This window comes from Syzygium oleosum, unplaced genomic scaffold, assembly GCF_021117445.2.
Source record: "Syzygium oleosum isolate NSW1041296 unplaced genomic scaffold, Sole_v2.1 Sole_v2.05, whole genome shotgun sequence".
Lineage (NCBI taxonomy): Eukaryota > Viridiplantae > Streptophyta > Magnoliopsida > Myrtales > Myrtaceae > Syzygium > Syzygium oleosum.
In genome coordinates, this window is record NW_026607489.1 from 5,026,279 (window position 1) to 5,038,203 (window position 11,925).

Sequence of the window (11,925 nt, forward strand, 5' to 3'; positions counted from 1 at the left end):
TGCGCTCCTCTCTCCCTGTAATATGACTTCTGTTCAAGTTGCTTTCGTAGCAATCGGTTCGATTGATTAGATCGTATCATAATCAGAAAATTCAAATTTCTCTCGTCATATTAACTTTTCTGTATTCGTGACGTCACAAATCAATCACACCGACTCGACTCTAAAGGACGCGCTTATAAAAGTCACAAACTTTAGAAAAAGGTTGCAATCGAGTGGATGATTGAGATACTCGCTGTCCCAATCCTAGTATATATACGTTAAAAGAAAAGAAAGAATGAAAAAAAAAAAAAGGGCAAACCTTTCGGCGTGTGCGCACCGAGTGAACGGACCGGGCGGGTCGGTCCGGTTCAGATCTCAAACCGCTGGTCGGTCTACTCCCCGTCTTCCACGTGGCGCAACCGTCGCTTTCGTCATGATTCTCCGGGCTTCCATTTTATTATTTTAAGAGAATCCGCCACTTCTTTTATTTATTTATTTATTTTATTTTAATAACTTTATTTCAAACGAAGGAAGAAGAAGCAACTCGACGTGGCATTTCCTCCTTCCTTCTTCAACACCCAACCACTCCTTGCCTTCTTTGCGAATTCGACGTTCGCGCGTTCGCTCTCTAGACGATTCAATCCCCCCCCACCCCCCCCTTCGTCCTCGCTCGGATTGATTCCTGCCCGAGCATCCGTTCCAGATCGATCGCGGTTCCTCCGGCCGCTGTTGTGTTGTGTTGTGCGTGGAGTTGAAGCGAAGGGAAGGGAAGGGAGGTGGCGGCAACAATGGCGTGCGGAAGCTTTTGGCGGAGATTGGTAGCGCCTTTGCGTTCACGTTGATTGGTTTCGAAGTAGCTTCTCGCGCTTCCCTCGTCGTGCCCCGCCCCGCCTTTGTCTCGGGTACGTTTCCCTCGTCCCTTCCCCTTCTCCGGATCGATCGGTGTCGTGTTCGCTGTCTGTCGCGCGTGGATTGCGGTGGGGTTGGGTTGGTGCTTCCGCTTGTTGGTTCCCGTGAGTGGTGTCGCGCTTTTTCCTTGTGAGGCTGTGTTGCTGCTTTGGGAATTACTGAGGAGGAAGCGTGAGACGTTGCTCGACTGGGAATGAGGTGCGGGTGAAAAAAGTGGCACTTTTTTTTCTCTTTAGTGTCCTGCTTTGCTTTTCTTATGGGAAAAGGTGTTTTGCGTCGATAGATCACTGGTTGCGATGAAGGCGTGTTTTGCTTTGAAACTTTGCGTCGCTGTCTTTTCATCGAGAAGGAGAGAGGGCGAGCTCTCGTTGGGAAATGGGGAGCAATTTTTGTGTTTGGTTCTTTTCGCTTTAGTTTCAAGCTTTGCTATGAATGTTTGAAGCGGGAGTTGTGCATCTGATGGAGGAGTTCCAGAAAGGAACAGACTTGTGAATTGGTTCTTTCGAGAACTCGATGAATATTAATTCTTCTGCTCAGCATATATTGAGGGGTTATTGGTGGCTGAACTGTCCTAGACAATTTGGGTTTCCGTTAGTTACAGCACCGAGGTGAATTTCCTGCTATAGTTATGTATTAAGATGTGATTGGTGATGTGTATTCTTGCCTCATTCTTTCAGGTCGAAATATCAAGTGGAACCCAAACTTCCTGGAACCTCGATTAGTATAATGCAGCTATAAGTGAGGTGTCTATGTGCATTGACAAGAGTTGCTTCACTTTGTCCTAAGAGCTTCTAGGAATGCCCCTGGAGCTTTTTGCACTAAACGAACTCAGCTTCCCTGCATATTGCTTCTGGTCTTAGTGGATCGAGATGAATATTTCTGCTCTTCTAACATCAGCTGGAATAAATATCGGCTTGTGTGTGGTGCTTTTGTTGCTTTATTCCTTGTTGAGGAAACAACCGAGCAACTTAACTGTATATTTTGGACGGAGGCTTGCTCAAGCACGCCCAAAACGCTTCGATTCTCTCTGCTTCGATAGATTTGTACCTTCCCCGAGCTGGATAGTGAAGGCTTGGGAAACTTCTGAAGAAGAACTATTATCTCTTGGCGGCCTCGATGCTGTGGTATTCATCAGGACACTTGTTTTCAGGTGATTAAACCTTGTCTGGCAATTGTAGGTTTTGAAGGCTATTGATTTGCGTGTATTACTTGATGTACGAAATGCTTGGTTTGGGTTAACTTAGTTGTGACTATTTATCAGATGGATGGAGTTCTATCCATGCTTTTCTGATGTTATTAATCACTTTTATATGCTTATGCCTTAAAGTTTTTATCAATTACAAGGTTTTGAGTCACTCGCTGTTTGGATGAGGCATCCTTTTTGCTACTGATGACAACATGTCATCATCAGTTACCATTTTTTATTACTGATAACTTCAGTTCCCCACCCGTGTACGATGAGAAACAGCATGTAAAGCTCCCACTGATTCATGTACTTTGAGGAGGTTTCAAGTATCTGGACAGAGAAATATATAGCTAATGCTTAAGCTTTCTCTAGTTTGCCGTCTATTTCTTGTCCAAGATGATTACTATCATCTGAAATGAGTACCATGGCATATTATAATGTCAGGGTCTTCATAGAAGATGCACATCACCTCTCCTCTACCTATTTGTCTATTTTAGTTGAGTAGTAGTCTAGATGATTTAACTTGTGCACCTGCAGAGGTCATGTCCAGCAGATGGTATGCTTCGGGGGGATATAAACGAAATAAAGTTCATTTTTCTCGTGAAAAAGAAAACTGTGTTACTATGCACACAATGTTGCTTAAATTGTTAGAAATAATGCTGCATCCTAGCCTAAACGGCAGATAAAATGTTGAATTCTGGAACTATGAATGAAAATGGACGATAATGTTCGTGAATGTCTATTACGTATTTGGTTCAATTAACATCTTAGGGACTTTCCATCCTTGTACTAATATAATCTAATTTCTTTATGCAGTCTTCGAGTATTCTCCATTGCTGCTTTCTTTTGCATGTTTCTTGTACTTCCAGTGAATTACTATGGGCAGGAGATGCATCACAAGGAGATCCCATATGAGTCATTGGAAGTTTTTACCATTGGAAATGTCAAAGAAGGATCTAAGTGGTATGATCGAAAGCACTCTTTTGTCCAATGTTTTGGCAGTTTTTCTTCGGGGGATGAATTGAGATGATTTTGAATTATAGCTCTAGATTTTCTATTATTCTCTCGCTGTATTAATATTTCGTGGTTTCCATCAACTAAAATATGTTTATGGTTAATTAATTGGCGGGCTTGAGGAATAGCAAACTCATACTTAATTGGAAAAGGATGTTATTTTAACTCATACTCAAGTAATTGTTTTTCAAAATTTTGGGTATTCTTGGACAGACATTTAACAGTCCTTATGTATATACATGTCAGGCTCTGGGCACACTGCCTTGCACTGTACATAATATCTTGCTCTGCTTGGCTTCTCCTTTACTTTGTAAGTCATCTACAAGGCTATACGTTGGGTATTTTACTTAGCATCGTTTTTAAAATTACTGATGTTTAAGAATGATATCTTATAGGAGTACAAAAGCATAGCTAATATGAGGTTAGCACACATCAAGGCTTCTGCAACGAACCCAAGTCACTTCACCATGCTTGTGCGAGCTATCCCTTGGTCTCCAGAGGAGTCCTACAGTGATTCAGTTGACAAGTTCTTCTCGAACTATTATTTGTTGACGTATATGGGGCATCAAATGGTCTACCGGTCTGGTACAGTTCAAAAACTGATGGTATGAAATATTGCTTAAATGTTTCAATGGCGTGGCAAGACAGATCAACTGTTTATACTTGTTATATGTTAAGCAACTTGGGTCGCTGAGTTAATTTTTTCTGTGCAAAAAAGGTGCTAACAATATTTAGCACAATGCTTTAAACACATGCTGCAGCTAGTTAGTAAATCGAATAAATGGGAATTTAGTCCTTTCAATAGCAAGAAAGTTGATAACATAGAAATAATGATAAATATGGCAGTATTTAATTTAGCAGCTAAAGCTCAGTCCGGTTTGTTTGTATGGTTTATATATTAGTATTCTGTTGAAATCGGTTATAATCTTGTTTTCAATAATATTATTTGGTCTTTCTGATTGCCGTGCTAAGGAATTAATGTTAAAAAATATCAGAGTCGAGTTGTCTTGAGTGCAAATTTTTTCAGGCCACTGATTTGCCTCCCAATGGAATCAATTCCAACAGTTGTAATATGTCAAATCTCAGCCTATGTGTCATTTAAATTAAATGATGTTTGGTTTGCATGAGAATTGACATTTTGGATGCATAAATTCTTCTTCTGTTATGGAAAACAAGCAGGTAAAGCTATATTTCTTGTAAGTAGGTTTTGATTAATCGTTTTCACTGGACTTGGTGGAGCAATTATGATCTGGAAATGCCTTTGTGTTCTATAGAACTTTAGTTTCTGTACTCGGCTTTACTTGATTTGTTTTTATCGGGTATATTTAGCATTGACCATTTTTTTCTGGTCAATCTTTACTATCTGCCATCAGAATTATTATTATAATTGAAAATTTTTATAAAACAACTCTTTATCTCAAATAGCAAGTTCGAGGCAATTACATCATTAATTAATCTGACTCTAGACTTCATTCGTAGATTTCACAACTTCCAAGTGGTTGTTCTTAGTATAAGTTGACTATCTACATCGCACCCATTAAGATTGAGAACATAGCATTCTATCTTGCTATGAAGTTTTGATTCTCTAAATTCAACAAATAGTATGCTAGATTGTAACTAAGGTCTTGGTCTATGAATCGGATATTCAATATCTTATATATTCTCGGCAATTTTCTGCTTTTTGTTGTTTCCTTATGGGTACTGTGCTTCTTCCTTTACAGCATCTCATGGCTTTATATATGCAGAGTGATGCAGAGATGATGTGTAGAATGATGAGATCTGAGAATCTTGCTGTTAAGTGCAAGCAAAATCTATTCAACTGTGGTCTATGTGGTGGACCATCTAAAGCTTTTCGTATGCTCTCTAAAAGACCTGAAAGTGTTAAAGGGAAATCTGTCTACGGGGATCTTGACACATCTACAAGAGAGGTACTGATGCTTGGTTTAAGTAAGAGATATAAATTTTTCTTGAACAATGATTTTGCGACACCTACATTGTACTGAGGCCTAGTGACTTTTGAATCTTCTTGAAGTTCCCATCGACTTTGTAATCAGTTGATATCACCTGGATAAGTTGACTTTTAATGACCAATCGATATTCTATTCTGGGTTGAATGATCTCCATAAGTCTTGGGAATGTGAGGATCGCATGATAATTGTTGCTACCATTGTAAACTCATTCATAGTACAATTCGTTTTGGGCAACTTCGTGATATCTTTTAATGTTTTGATCTCTTTTGATCCTTTTAACATTCCATTGAATTGCTTTCCAAATCATAAGTTGATTTTCCTGTATGAATCTTTATGGTGTCCCCAGAGTGTGTGATACAAAGATTATGAAGTGATAGCTGATGAACTTGTAATTGCACGATCTGGAAAAATTGACATTGATTTTTTTTTTCAGTTGATCTGGAGTTTCTTTGCTGGCTCTCACAAAAAAAAAGGCCAAATCGAAAGAAAAAGGCTAATCCTTTTTCTCCTAGGATAAAATTGACACCCATTACATATCTAGTCCATTCTCATTATTAAATCAGCACGCACCATCCCATGTGGCTTTCTGTGAGTGAGCATGTCAACCAACATAAAACTCGTCATTTTTAATTTATAATCTTTGTTGCCAAATTTATTTTATAATCTTTGTTATCAATTATCTTGCAATTTGTACCCAAAAACGAAATTGTATTTGGTCGTGATTAGTGCTGCTTCCTGTGCTACATGGCGATTTTATTGTGAAATTGACGGGATTTGTAACGGGTTTCATTATTGTTCCATGGGTGAAAGGGTGGTTTTTTTTTTTTTTTGGGGGGGGAACATTTGCAAGGTTGTGTTATCCTTGTTCCAGGGGCTAACGGTTGGGCTTTTTTTTTGGGACACTTGACAGGTTGTGTTATTTTGTTTTGGATTATTATTTTGAAATTTTATCCAAAAAAAGCAACTTTCAGCTGTATCTTTAGTTCAATACATTGTAGGGTAAATGAGGAAGGAACTTGTCATATAATGAAAAAAAACACTTGCGAATTCACTGATGTAAGCTGAAATAATTTGGCTATCTCGAGTACTGCTTGTGGGACTTTTCTAGATGCAATATGATTCAACCCCTTAGTCCTTGGAAAACATATGATCATATTACTGATGAACTGATTATGTGGGTTACCTCTTTGTTTTAGCTCCTGGATTAACAATGTTTATCTGATTGTGCATATTACTGTTAGATTTTTCCTTAGATGTTTGATTGTGTCTCTTAGTTGGTGTAACTTGTTCTATCACGTTTCTTGTTCCTTTCTCGTTCTGATTGATGTTGGTTAGATCAAGGGGGAACCATGCCCGAAGGTTAGATTGGTCAATTATGTATAGTTTGTTTTTTCGTACAGGAAGTTGCAGCTGCGTTTGTATTTTTCAAGACTCGCTACGCTGCTCTCGTTGCCTCTCAGGTCCTTCAATCATTAAATCCCATGTTATGGGTGACTGACTTGGCTCCAGAACCACATGATGTCTATTGGTCCAACCTCTGCATACCATTTAGACAACTTTGGATCCGCAAGATAGCTACACTTCTAGCTGCTATTGTCTTCATGTTCTTGTTTCTTATACCCGTGACTTTTGTTCAAGGTCTTACTCAACTAGACCAGTTACATCACTCATTTCCATTTCTCAGAGGATTACTGAAGAAGTAAGCATCTTACTTTTGAAAGATCTTACAAGTCGCTGTCATTTTTTAGTAGCATATTATCACGTTTTTTTATCACTATTTTGTACTAGGATGTCTGAGTGTCGAAAGATAAGACTGTTCTCCAGGTCAGGTGTAAAGATAACACATCAGTCATAGTTGAATTTCTAGAGTGTCCATACATATCTTAATATCATTACCTGATAACTAGATTGTTTTTCTGAGAGAACATTTTTCAAGGCAGGAAAAATGTAAAGAAAGATGGGGAAAGCTATGTTATCTGAAAGGAGATGGTTGTCACATATCCTTCCTTTTTGCGTTGCAGGAAATTCATGAATCAGCTGGTCACAGGTTATCTGCCAAGTGTTGTTCTGATGTTATTTTTGTACATTGTTCCTCCCACAATGATGCTATTTTCAGCAGTGGAGGGATCTTTCTCTCGTAGCGGAAGGAAAAAGAGTGCATGTCGCAAAGTACTTTATTTCATGATCTGGAACGTCTTCTTTGTTAACGTTCTCTCGGGGTCTGTCATCAGCCAACTAAATGTTATTTCTAGCCCAAAGGGCATACCTGCTCAACTGGCGCGAGCTGTGCCAACACAGGTGATTTCCCAACATATTCACTTACCAGATTTTCGCGGCACACTATTGCATTTGTTGGATCATGTGCTTCTGTGTTTCTGCATTGAATCTTCAGCACCTTATGCCTTGTGGATCTGACAAAGAGTGTTGTTTTGGCTATTGGATATTTGTAATTGCGTGTCTCTTCAGATAGCAGGGATATTTGTTTGGTGATGGATGTAGTGCGGCCACGTGATGTATCAGTATATAGTTTCAATTTCTATCTCTTGCTCTGATAACCATTGTTATATGATTGCAGGCTAGCTTTTTCATGACTTATATCTTAACATCGGGTTGGGCAAGTTTGGCGTCAGAAGTAATGCAACCTTTTGCTCTTCTATGGAACCTAATTAGGCGATTTATCCTCAGAAAGAAAGATGATTTGTCTGACAAGCCTTTATCTTTCCCATACCACATTGAAGTTCCAAGAGTGCTACTGTTTGGACTCCTCGGCTTCACTTTTTCCATCCTGGCACCTTTGATGCTGCCTTTCTTGCTGGCTTACTTCTTACTTGCTTTCCTTGTGTACCGAAACCAGGTTAGAGGAATTGAATGTCATTTGTTTATGGTATGTTGTTTTGCTAGAATTGTCTATACGTTATTTACTTCTGGAACCTGTTGAACTCTGATGTTTTTACGTCTGGGATTGTCCCATCAGTCATCAGTACCTAAGCAGAAAGAAGGATATCAAATGATAATATGTGATCCGTTTTTTTTTAACCATATGAGATTTACCTGTCGCCAGTAGCCTGGGATATCATCCTTAGAAAGGTTTCTTTTAGCCAGTCTTTTTTTATTTTATTTGGAGTTCTTTTTGGTCGATTGTTGTACCAATTTAGCCTTTTCCATTGTCATGATGTCTTCTCCATTTTCACTTTGCCGTAACATGTTTCTGACTGTGTTTACTTGTTTTCAGATTCTTAATGTATACACATGGAAGTATGAAACTGGAGGGCAGCTGTGGCCTACTATTCACAACACGACCATCTTCTCTTTAGTTTTGATGCAAATAATAGCCCTGGGGGTTTTCGGACTAAAACGATCTCCTGTCGCCTCCGGTTTTACTATACCACTTATAATCTGCACTCTGTTATTTAATGAGTATTGCAGGCAGAGATTTCACCCGATATTTAAGAACAATGCTGCCCAGGTAATGTTTTGATGTTGAGATCTCTCTCTCTCTCTCTCTCTCTCTCTCTCTCTCTCAATCAATTGGCGGATTGTTTGTAGATGCTCATTGACATGGATCGGCAAGATGAACAGAGTGGGAGGATGGAAGATATTCATAGACAGTTGCCTTCAGCGTACTGCCAGTTTAGCTCGAGTTTTCACGACTTGTATAAATCTGGGCACCATGATCAATCTGATAATGGGGAAAATATTCGAGATTCTGAAGACGAGAAGCCAGGTTTGATTCACCCAACGCTCGGAAGACTTCCGCTTCCTGGAATTAATGATTTGATGGCTTGGCTCTCTGTGCTTTTCAGGAGAGGACTCCAAGAAAGTGAATGAACCATTGGCTCTTCATCGCCATATGGAAAGCAAAGAGCCCAATGGAAAGTGAACTTCTAGATTACGATCTTGTTCGCTGTACATGGGCTGTACATGGGCTGATGAGCAGATTCGGTCTCATCAACTGTTATATAATCCTCTGTTCTGCCTCCTGAAATGGAGTTGCTCGGAGGAACAGTTTTGTCGATACATGTTGAAATTATTAGTTTCCTAAGAAAGAAAAGGTATGCAAATATACCGTGTCACCAGTGTCGAAACTGGAAAGAAGAGGGGGGCTGCAGGGGGGTGCGTGGGGGTCTGATTCTTTCATTGTCTACTCTGTTTTCTCCCAAATATATACGGGAAAGACTTTAGGTACTTCTCAATGTATGATAGATGGAAAATCTCTTTCTGGCATACTTTCGTTTCATTTGACATTTGAGATTCTGAGTTGGTCTTCAATGTAAATAAGTTGGAATAGTGCATCACGCTCCATTTTATTTGCAAACTGGTGAAGCAGACAGACGATTCTGCAAAGTGTCTTTGGTTAATGAGGCAAGCGTGATACCAAGGTTTTAGAGACGAGGCAGAATGCAGAAGGATTGCCATTTTAATGTGTTCTGCAGACAAAAGCGCAGCCTGCCTACTTCGAAGCATCCGGGCTTGTGCGGCTAAAGGATGTGCCACATGAAAATGCTTTTTCGAAATAGAACTTACAGGCGGCTCAGCAACTTCTTTAAGAGGACCAAACCATGCACACAGCCTTGTTTTCTAACAAGGAGCCATTCCTACTGAGCAATACCTGGAATTGCGGTGTCTCCAACTTCAAATGTTCCGACAAAATAATGTACAACAACAAAACTTAGCATATAACATTCTACACTATGAATATGACAATAATAGTCAAGAACGCGTTTGTGCTCCATCCATGTGCATTGGTCATACTTTACAACTCTCTCTCTCTCTCTCTCTCTCTCTCTCGTACAATGGGTCCAAAAAACACTTTCTATATAATGATTAAATGACGGTCGGCATTAATCTACCTGATGGATTCTGCAAGTGCATAAAGCTTCAAGAACTTAAACGGCTCATGGAATGGCCCCCTCTTGGAGTTGTCTCTCTTCGTTACTTGATCCGTGCGACGGATTTCTCCATAGCCATAAAGCTTGCATCAGGCCACCATTTGCAACATGCAGGAGAAAGACTCTCACTCCGAGCCCACAAAATGCAGAAGTGAACTTGAGAACAACGAAGAAGCAGCTTATTGCCGTCAGGTGCTGGATGAATCCTTGATCCGGCTAAAGTATTCACATATGAACAAAGGTTCAAATACAAAATAGGAATTCCCTGAAGAAAATGACAAATGTGCAGTTAAATATGGATGAAAGCTGAACATACCTGAGAGTCACCATAGAATTCCGTCGTCACCTCCTTTAGAAAGCCAGTCAGCAAACAACCGACGGAAAGGCCAATCGGAATTATCAATTCTCTATTTCTCGAAATTGCAAATAAAACATCTGATAAGGAGCTAGCCACAAATAGAGTAATCAGTGACCACTTCAATGCCTTCTGTCCCAAAGAGACCACTCGATCGAGAAGCACAGTCTCTGCTTTCTTCCAGGGAAAATGTTTCACCGAGTCCGGAATCGCCTCCTGTAACCTTTCTGTCACAGTATCAAGTTGCACATTCAGCCTCTCAGATTCACCAAACTGTGCCATCGTCACTTGCATAGAGTGCTTTGGAAAGGTCCGTCGACATGAATGAAGAGTTATGCCATTGCTCGGCTGACACATCCTATTTTTCAACAGCTTGATCTAGAATCAGAAAAGGGAACACTATGTTAGGTTGTAGAAAGCATAAACCAACTCATTCATCTAACCTGCAAAAATATTCGCAAAAGATTTTCAACAAAACCGCTTCGACTATTCTCATAGCCGTACCACCTAGTGCATCTGAACACAAATTTTGCGAGACACTTCAGAAAACCATCTCCTATTCAAGAGACTAACAAAGTAAACACCGACCGTCCTTATATCGTCAGCCAGAACTTCATTACTTCAAGCTTTATTCCCTTCAGGGTTTACCAACCTTGCATTTTTACTTCACTGAAATTCCATAAACTTTAAACCCTCGAAGTCAGAAAGGTGTCTGCAAAAATTAGCTTGGACAAGAACAGCTGAATCAAACCGAAAAATAACTACGATCCCTCGGAACTCAACAGCACGGTTCAAAGTTCAATCTGCCTGTTGCCAGTACTTCAGTCGAAGACATCACGACCGAATCGCTCGAGCATAACACGAATTCCCCGGAATCTCATCACCCCCGACCGTCCCGCCGACAAAATCCGATCCAATCATTAATTCTCCCATTACACCTCAAGGAGATACAATTCTTGCATTGCCATTTCCAAGAGCGAAAACCCAAATTACCAATACATAAAAAAAACAAGAAAGACATCAAGAAAAGCTCGACCCTTGAAGTGTGAACCGTTGTTCAACAAGAAATCACTCAGCAACGCAAGTCAGCCGGCGGTCGACATTTCCTCACATCTTCCGTCTTCGCCACTCTAAAATCCCACAAACCCACGAGCTACACATCCACGAAAGGAAAGAAAAAACTGCAAATTTCACAGCCAACGCGATCGCTCACCCGAAATGGCGAAACCGAAGGCAACGCAACGAACCCCTGCGACGCCATTAGATAAGGGTAAAAGAAACGAGCTCCTCCCAAAGAACCCTTTTACCGCTTTCGCCTCCGCTTCATCGGTCTCCGCTCCATGAGCTCAGCTGAACATGGTGTGTAGCGTTGGGGGTTTCGCTTCTCGCCTTCTTCGCCGTCTCTCTAGTCTAGTCCAGGGTTTTAGCAGATGGATAACGAAGGGTGCAATGGTAAATTAGAAGGCCGAGGAGTCCCGTATTTACGATTTTGCCCTCGCCCGATTGGGCTTGGGCTTGGGCTTGGGCTTCTTGAAGTTTTTTTCTCGGTAACGGTCGCAGTGGGCCTTGAGTTGGGCTTGCTGGCTTTTTGTTTTCAATTTTTGTCCTAAACATTCAAATTTC

At 40.4% G+C, this 11,925-nt stretch overlaps 2 protein-coding genes across 3 annotated transcripts; one reads left to right on the plus strand and one right to left on the minus strand.

Annotated features, from left to right (window-relative positions):
• The first annotated feature begins 633 nt into the window (after positions 1-633).
• LOC115676363 (CSC1-like protein RXW8) lies at positions 634-9,124 on the plus strand. 2 transcript variants are annotated; one of them, XM_056311511.1, is made up of 12 exons: positions 636-881; positions 1,566-2,038; positions 2,891-3,037; positions 3,335-3,398; positions 3,484-3,693; positions 4,834-5,016; positions 6,459-6,757; positions 7,080-7,356; positions 7,634-7,912; positions 8,291-8,524; positions 8,605-8,782; positions 8,862-9,124. In XM_056311511.1, the coding sequence occupies exons 2-12, from the start codon at positions 1,758-1,760 to the stop codon at positions 8,936-8,938; spliced, it is 2,229 nt and encodes a 742-aa protein (XP_056167486.1). In that variant the 5' UTR covers positions 636-881; positions 1,566-1,757; the 3' UTR covers positions 8,939-9,124. The 2 variants fall into 2 exon arrangements, with proteins under 2 accessions (XP_030455115.1, XP_056167486.1); XM_030599255.2 differs by having other exon boundaries at positions 634-881; positions 8,605-9,124.
• A 422-nt stretch (positions 9,125-9,546) lies between these two features.
• On the minus strand, positions 9,547-11,721 carry LOC115676366 (uncharacterized). Its single transcript, XM_030599260.2, has 3 exons — positions 11,516-11,721; positions 10,264-10,680; positions 9,547-10,163 (listed from the first exon to the last, which is right to left on the minus strand). Exons 1-3 carry the CDS (start codon positions 11,561-11,563, stop codon positions 9,954-9,956), a joined length of 675 nt encoding a protein of 224 aa, XP_030455120.1. The 5' UTR covers positions 11,564-11,721; the 3' UTR covers positions 9,547-9,953.
• Between the last annotated feature and the right edge of the window lie 204 nt (positions 11,722-11,925).